General features: G+C 40.8%; 1 protein-coding gene across 1 annotated transcript; it reads right to left on the minus strand.

Annotated features, from left to right (window-relative positions):
* Positions 1-2,099: 2,099 nt before the first annotated feature.
* LOC123974064 (putative gustatory receptor clone PTE03) lies at positions 2,100-3,050 on the minus strand. The gene has a single exon (XM_046054500.1). It carries the CDS (start codon positions 3,048-3,050, stop codon positions 2,100-2,102), a length of 951 nt encoding a protein of 316 aa, XP_045910456.1.
* Between the last annotated feature and the right edge of the window lie 5,724 nt (positions 3,051-8,774).

An 8,774-nucleotide genomic window follows, 5' to 3' on the forward strand; every position in this document is an offset into this window, starting at 1 on the left:
CCAGTTGAGAGACGACAGTACAGGGGTGATTTTCCCTGTCAGCAGGCGTGCAGCCGCATTCTGAACTAATTGTAATCGGCGAACTGAAGACTGCTCAAGGCCATAGTACAATGAGTTACAATAGTCCAGGCGATTTGTGATCAGGGCATGCACAACTTTTTCCAGTTTGCTATGGGGCAGGTAAGGCTTGACCTTCCCAAGAAGTCTGAGTTGAAGGAAGCTTGTTTTTACCACTGAGCTAATCTGTTTATCGAGTTTAAAAGAACTGTCAATAAAAATACCAAGACTTTTTACAAATGGGCAGCAGTTTGAGGATATTGGACCAAGAGCACTGTTAAAACCAGACAGTGACATCCAGTCTTTTACTTCATGTAGACATTTTCTCAGTGCTTCAACTGAGTTTGTTTTGGTATTCAAAGGTAGGTAAATTTGGACATCATCTGCGAAGCAGTGAAAGGAAATCTTGTATTTTTGGAAGATTGATCCCAGGGGTAGCATATACAGTGAGAACAAGACTGGGCCTAAAATTGAGCCTTGAGGCACCCCGCTGTCAATCGGGGCTTTGTTTCAGTAAAAAGGCCCGAGATTTACAGAAAAAGACCTGTCTGTCAGATTTGACTGAAACCACTTCAGAGCTGTGCCTTTAATGCCTGCACAGGACTAGAGTCTGGACAATAAAATCTTGTGGTCAACTGTATCGAACGCTGCAGTCAAAACTAAAAGCACTAGCACAGCAGAGCTACCAGAATCAGAAATAAAAAGAAGATTATTAAAAACTTTTAAAAGAGCAATTTCTGTATTGTGACAAGATTTTAAACCAGACTGGAATTTTTCCAATTTTTCTCAGCCCAGCAGCAGCTGCCTGAAGAATGAGAACTAGGATTTACAGATACACTGCAGAGCAGTGGGGCCAGGTGCCCTTAGTTACTGCAATCATCCTCAGCTCTTCACCTGCAAGGGAAAGAGAGAGATTGGCCTCACCCACACAGGACATCATAATAGTCAATGAAGTCTGGCATTCATGGAACAGTTCAATCCTGTCCATCCCAACCTCCCAAAATTCATCAGATCAGAACAAACTTCCTTAGTCAAAGCACTTCCTGAGATGACTCAAGGAGTTGGGTGGGGTAAAAAGCAGACCAATTGAGATATTAGATGTTCAGAAGTAGAGACTGAAGACACTGTCATAGAATGTTAGAGTGTTAGAGGGATAATATTTCAAACTGAACAAGATACGTCCTCAGCATACTGAAAGAAGCAGATGTCTTGCTGATAGAGGTCTCTGATTGTAATTAAGCCCGTCCTAAGCCAAAGAGAACAGACAGTATCTAATTGACCAGGCTGAATATTGTGATAAAGGTAATATGCGCATAGACTGTAATATCTGTAACTTCCAGAGCCCTGATATGCCAGATGAATCTAAGTGCACCTCTAAGAATAAACTAAATGAATGTGTGTGTTTGGGCAGACAGGGACGTTTTAACTAGTGCTACCCTCAACCCTCCCCTAAGAAGAAAGGTACTGCCAAAGAACCATAACTCTAGTGTCACAGACCCAGTAAAAATGCTGAAACTAGTAGCCCCAGACCTCCCTCTGCCCTTGTCTTTGTAAAATGCGAGAGGGTTTGTATGTCCAAACACAGAGCATGGTAAACGTGTCTATAGTCAAAAGACGAAAGAAAAATATACTTTGAAATAGATCGAGTGAAACTTTTCGCAAGGAAAAAATAACAACAGTTTTAATAGAAAAACAGAGCTAAATCTTTTCCCCCATAAATATAGATGAATCTCATAGTTCTGAGATAATTATCTTGTTAATTCAGAAAAATACACTAACAGAGCAGAATTTATTTTCTCAAGTGAATGCATTTTGCTTCTGTATGTTTCAGTGTAGACTGTGCCATAGGTTTTACAGTAATAATGTTCTGCTCACTTTGATCAAACTTTTTATTTGGCACACTGCAAACAGGGAAAACTTTTATTTTGTGAGACCTTAGTCAGACAGCTGCAGACATACCTGCTTTAAAAGAAAACCTTTCACAGACAACATGATATGCATATATTAAGTATATTACATTTGTGACTTTTAAAGTCATTATGTCAGAGAGACAGTTTAGGAAAAAGTGTTTTTAAATATAAAAACATCCTGAAAATGTGCCTTCTTATTTCTGGTAATTTCAGACCATACAAAAGAGGGTTTAGAAGTGGAGGTATCATTACAAACTCCAATGATAAAATTACAGCAAAAAATGGGTTTAGATTTTCAACATTAAAACGACTTAAGGCAATATCACAAAATAAAGTGATGGAATAAGTGACAAATGAAATAGTATGAGGTAAGCAGGTTTGAAACACTTTGCTCTTGAATTCAGATGAGCTTTTTCTGCACACAAGAATTATTCTTAAGTAAGTATACAAGACGTAGATCAGGGGCAGGATTACTGTAATTGTGGTTACAAGCAAGCCAACAATATTGTTGATAAAAGTGGGAACACACGACAATTTAGCAATATTCCAGATTGCACAGTATACTTTTAGGATCGAGTTGCCACACAGAGGAAGCCTAATGACTAAACCAAGACACAGCGCAATAGAAAAGGCTGGACAGATCCAAGCAAAGCCTGCCAACATACGGACTTTCTTAGGGGTCACCTTGCTGTGATAGTGTAAAGGATCACATACAGCAACATATCTATCATACGCCATAATACCCAGGATGGTCATTTCATAGGAAGCATATGTGTAAATAATATAGATCTGAGTGAAACAAGCAGGACCTGAAATTAAATGAGAATCGGACAGAAGGTCCATGAGGAATCTGGGGAAGAAGCCAGTGGAACCATACAGAGCATTGACAGACAAAAATGTAATAAAAATATACATGGGCTCATGAAGTGTTTTCTCCCGTGATATTACTAGTATTATAACAAGATTAGCACAGACAATAAAAGCAAACAGCAGAAAGCACAGAACAAACGCTGGATAGCGGTAAGACCCTATGTTCACATACATGGTGAGGTTAAAGTGAAACATTATAGTGGCATTTTCCATTTCACACAGTCAGGCTGAAACAGAGATTTGTCGTGAAAAATCCTTAAACCCTTCTTGTAATGATATCTTGTAATTTTGTTTCCAGAAATCGGGAAATCATCTTTGATATTGAGATCTTGAGAGCTGTGAAGTGGAAGACAAATCACTGAATGTGTAATTACTAACATGTTATTTTTAAGTTGTCTTTTGAATTTCAAGATATTTTATACTTGCCACCTTCAAGACGGTTTTCAGTACATGCTGCTGACCAGGTCCCTGATTGTGAGTTTGTTAGAGCGGTTTAAAGTCTTTATACTCTATGGTGGGTTACAAATAGGAAGAATCCATTGGAAATCGGTAGGGAGGAGCCTGAGTCGACTGCCAATCTCAGCGTAGAAGCTTCGAAGCAGCGTTATGAAATGATGATCATGCCATTTTGTCATTATGTCTGATTTTACAAAGAACTACTGTTTTTCACCCACTATTGTTTTTCACAGCCCAACATATAATGCTCTAAATAAAAATGTGGAAAAAAAGAAACTTTTATTAAATACTTTAAAGTGCATTAATAAATCCAAAACTGTAAACCTAACTCTTAACGAAGGGGGGTCAGTGCACATCTGTGGGCATAGATAGACTATAACAAACCCACAAGGAACCTCAACAGGCTTGCAGTTGTCGGCAGGCATATATGCAAAACTCCGCACAAGACCGATGAACGGCAAGTGAGCAGAGCAGAGAAAAAATGAGCCTCAGTTTAGCAGTAAATTTACAATGTAAGTTACAGTGACTAGTGAATAAACACGCGCACAAACACACACATGATTTGACGATCAATCGACTATAGGTAAGACTTGACAATTCTGATTGATGTAAATCCTTAGTCAGGGACAGCCCTAGAAATCAGAGAGTGACTGCATTAATTGCTGCCCAGACATACAAAGGCCCAGTAGAATAACACGCTAGGTGGCGCTGTAAATACCTGGTAAATTGTTTTTCCTCCTTTCACCATAATGTATTCAGTCATACCTAATGATTATGAGTCTATTCATCTATCTCTCCTTTGGGGTGTAAAATATCCAATAGCTTGCAGGAATTGCTGTCAATTCAAAATGTAGTAAATTACCTATTTCTCACAAAAGTTAACCAATTATTCCTTTACCTTCACTCAGACTCTTCACTGGCTGCCCTACCAGCTGGGCATAAGTGTGTCAGGCAACAATGCCCGCCAGGTAGATTATGCCTGTGCTTAGATCTAAGTTTGTCTGGGACACCAGTGACTACTGTGAAAAGGCTAGTTGGCATCCAGGAAAGACTAGTGGACAATGAAGAAAGACTAACTGAAGGCAGGAAAGACTGCACCGGGGCTGGAGGGCTTTCCACATGCCCAAGCAAGACACAGCAAAAACTGCCCGGGGGACGGAAGATGGATCAACCATGACGGATAACACGGAAAGGACCGGTGAGCAAAAGATACTTAGGATCAATATCCTCTGCAAGGAAAAGGGTTATGGCTGAGCTCACTGTCCCATGGGACGAACATATGGAGGCAGCCCACGAGAGGAAAAAGAAGAATAATGGAGAGCTGTCTGCAGCATGTAAGCAGAATGGAAGGCATCCACCTAACAGGTGGAAGTGGCTGCAGAAGCATCCCTGGATAATTCACTCAACAACTAAATTAGCTTGTATTCAATAAAGTGGGTTAAAAAAGTTAATTAAACTTGATTAAATTACCTCCTTAAATTACTTACATTTCACCATGATCCGAATAGAGGCACACTGGCGTAGTTGACAGAGGCTCTGAGGTCTGGCCCTTACAAGCCCCTGGAGCAGTCCTCATTGAAGATGCTATCTCCTTGCTACTAGCTCTTACTTCCATCAAGAGGGTGAGTGAGCTGTGCGCCCTGTCGGTTTATCCCACCTGCACGCTGCTTCGTGGCGACCACAGTGCGGCAGTGTTAAAACCAAACCCCTCCTTTGTCCCTAACAACATTTCAAGGAGCTTGTTCAGGCTGAGGATGATCCATTTGACTGCTTTCTACCCCCCCGCCCCACTTGGGACCCAGGGAGGCAAGATTGCATCTGCATTGTTTGGTCTGATGGGCTTCAGCACATAAACCTTATTGTTGTTTTGTATCCTCACGTGGAGTTTTTTTTTTTTTTATTTATTTTGTTTACAATAATTCAGTGAAGGCTTGAACCGGGCAGTGGGCACAGCACTGTGTTTGGGTGAAGAACTCACTAACTACAGGCTGTTCATCAGGGTGTTTCACCTTCAGTTCGTGGCTCACTAAAATAACATAAAATAAGAGTTATGAATTTTTGTTCCTACCCTCACCTATGGTCATGAAGGCTGGATCATGACCGAAAGAACGAGATCGTGGGTACAAGCGGCCGAAATGTGTTTCCTCAGGCGGGTGGCTGGTGTCTCCCTTAGAGATAGGGTGAGAAGCTCGGCCATCCGCGAAGAGCTCAGAGCAGATCCGCTGCTCCTTTGCATTGAAAGGAGCCAGTTGAGGTGGTTTGGGCATCTGGTAAGGATGCCTCCTGGACGCCTCCCTAGGGAGGTGTTCCAGGCACGTCCAGCTGGGAGGAGGCCTCGGGGAAGACCCAGGACTAGGTGAAGAGATTATATCTCCACACTGGCCTGGGAACGCCTCGGGATCCCCCAGTCAGAGCTGGTTAATGTGGCTCGGGAAAGAGAAGTTTGGGGTCCCCTGCTGGAGCTGCTGCCCCCACTACCCGACCCCAGATAAGCGGATGAAGATGGATGGAAGAGTTATGATCAGGTAGTGAAAATGTGACATTTCAGTACAGTGGAAAGGGCCCTAGCAATGTTCGATATCATGCACTACATGGAAACCCAGAAACTTTGTGTTTATGTGTATGAAGTGTAATATGATGACTTGATGGTTGAATAATCATTTTGTTGCTTTATGTTTTTCATGTGCACAGTGTCTTCCTTTGCCATTTCAAGCCACAGCCATTTAGTTTGATGGTGTTCTGATGCTTTTAATTTGCTGCACTGCCTGCCTCTTAAACTGCCACTGTCTTTTAAAAATGGTTAACAGTGAAAAAAATCAAAAGTAATAAAAAAGTCACATTACTTTGAAAAGGTAATTAAAATAGTTACACTGTCGACTGGGTAACTTGTAATTGGTAATTTATACCAACCATTTAACCTGCCCAACACTGATCACAGAACTGTACTGTTGGAATGACGTGTGTAGACTACATAGTGGGCACTAATATTACTATATGACAAAGTAAAAAACAGCAGATCAGTGCTGAATGCTCTGGTTGATATTACAACCTAATATTTTGATGTCAGCAGCTGTTTGCACTCGTTTTGTCACGATTATAGCAGCTGAATTGCTGTGATGCATGGATCGGCTCCAGCATTATTTGAATCCTCATGTATTCCTCAATTATTCAAACGCCCCCCCCATTCAACTCATTATTTTCTCAGATTTCCACCTCTACCGGTCCTTGTAGCTTTCCAGGTGATTTCTTTATTGTGTGCTGATATAGTAGTGTTTTCTTTTTAAATGTGTCTACGCGCACTATCCAGAGGAAACAGAATTTTAGCATTAACATTTAGCTTCTGAAATATTTTAGATGCTTTAATGCAGCAATGATTAAAATGTTTAATCGTGATTATTCGCATGATTTTCTTTCATTGTTGTGCACAAAATTGAATAATGAATTCAAAAGTAGTGTATTGCACAATTTTAATTAAAATGTACTGCTATATACACAAAAGTGCAGAAACATGGTTTGCAAACACTTTAAAGAGTATTATGCTCATTTTTTAGGTTCAAAATCTTAATTAGGGGTTGTACCAGAACAGGTTTACATGGTTTAATTTTCAAAAAACACCATATTTTTCTCATACTGCACATTGCTGCAGCTCCTCTTTTCACCCTGTGTGTTGTACGCTCCGCTCTTGAGCTACAGAGCGATGCATCTTATTTGTACAAAATCTTTGTTGGGAGTTGCAGATGCGCAGTTCCCAGGTAAGGACTACTAGCCAATCAGAAGCAGAAAAGGGCGGGTTGTAAGAAACAAGCTAGTGTGATCCAAATCAAAGCCGCTTCAGACTGCAACCGTAACCTAGCAGATGGTATAAGTTACTCAAGTCCACAACCACACAACATCATTGTTCCACATCTTACCATAAACCACTACAAAAATCACCATATTTCAACAAAAATTTACATAAAAATTGGCCAAACAATTTGAACGTTTGCTCAGTAGCTTTCACATCAGGTGTAACATTAGCATTATAGTTATAACTCCAGACTTGAACAGTCTGTGAAGTTACATTGCCGTGTTTATTTTAAATATAATTCAAAACCAATAAAGCATACTTACAGGTTGTGATTTAAGTTAAAACGTTTCAACATTCCTCAGAATGTAAAGACAGATAAGCGGTATGAAAACCTTCCAGCTGTGTTTTCCTCTGCCGTTGTTGCTGCAGCGGTCTGTGTGACGGCGGGAGCAGAGAGCTCTGTTAGCGGGCGGCTGGCCGGCCTCACACGCTCCTCCCGCGGGTTGGTACAGGCTTCCCCCGCAGCCACTTGCGGAGCTCCTCAACTCCGAAAATATTCAAGCACATTTTTGTTCCGCCATCACTTCTCGTACCTTTTCACACGGAGGTGAAACAAAAAAACCTACCTGGAAGCAGGTACAGGTACAACTTTTATAAAATGGAAAACCAAACAAAGTCGAGTCGAGCTGGTACTATGCAGTAGAAAAGGGGCTTAATGTTAAATAACAAAGACTGTTCTAACTTTGGCAGAAAACATTGTGTCCATGGGAGAGCCCACAACTCATAATAAGAAGAAAATACGTTTTCAGGGCCTTTAATGGTATTACTTTAAGCATCTACTTTAGATTTAGTTGATGCATTATCCTAGAATAGACATACCCACTTGAATGTGTTGCTGACTGGAAGACAGTTTGCATTTAAATGCTTCAGTAGTCCTGGCGAACGCACGAGCTACAAGGGACAACTATGGAGCTGTGAATACAATCTTTGCTTATAACTACACATCCTGTCTATTTGGAAGAGAGGACAAACTTCCTGTTGACCAACTACAAAATCAATGGAGAGTGTAGCCATGGCAACAATAAAACATATTAGAAAGCTAGCATATTTTTTTTCCTTTCCGTGGGGTATAATCATCATTAGTCCTTGACAGATTTCAGAATGTGCTCCATGAACTCAGCATGAATCCCAATGCTGTTAGAAAGGTCTTTCATAGCACTTAGCACCAAGGATAACTCACCACTTCAAGTGGTCCCCTGAGCCTGTTCAAGGCTAACCAATGTTAACAAACACTGCGTGCCACACAAGGCTTGAATGTGCTTGAAGCATAAAAGGTCTTGACTCTGTCAGTTCCTAAGAGGTTTTCTTAAAATGATCTTTAATTACTCACTTTATGCTGAGTTGGCATCTGTCTACTGATCAAATAACAAGGAACCAAATGGACTTTGACATGTAGATGTTGATCTCAGTGTCCACAGCGCCCTAACACAATCTTTCATAACAGGGAGGCTGTTCCAGTACATTTCAGGCTTTTAGACTGTGATCTCATCCGCATCACAATGCATGATGATAATGAAGTGTAAATCCATTGATTCATTGATTCATTCATTAAGTTATTCATGCGGCAAGGCACAGCCCCAGCAGTGCTATTAGGTTCTGCTGTTAAACTCATTGCCGCAAAATAATGATATTTT

Source organism: Micropterus dolomieu, linkage group LG07 (genome assembly GCF_021292245.1).
Source record: "Micropterus dolomieu isolate WLL.071019.BEF.003 ecotype Adirondacks linkage group LG07, ASM2129224v1, whole genome shotgun sequence".
Taxonomy (NCBI): domain Eukaryota; kingdom Metazoa; phylum Chordata; class Actinopteri; order Centrarchiformes; family Centrarchidae; genus Micropterus; species Micropterus dolomieu.

Coding starts and splice junctions, on each gene's coding strand:
- LOC123974064 (XM_046054500.1), bottom strand. CDS start 3,050: ATGGAAAATGCCACTATAATGTTTCACTTTAACCTCACCATGTATGTG.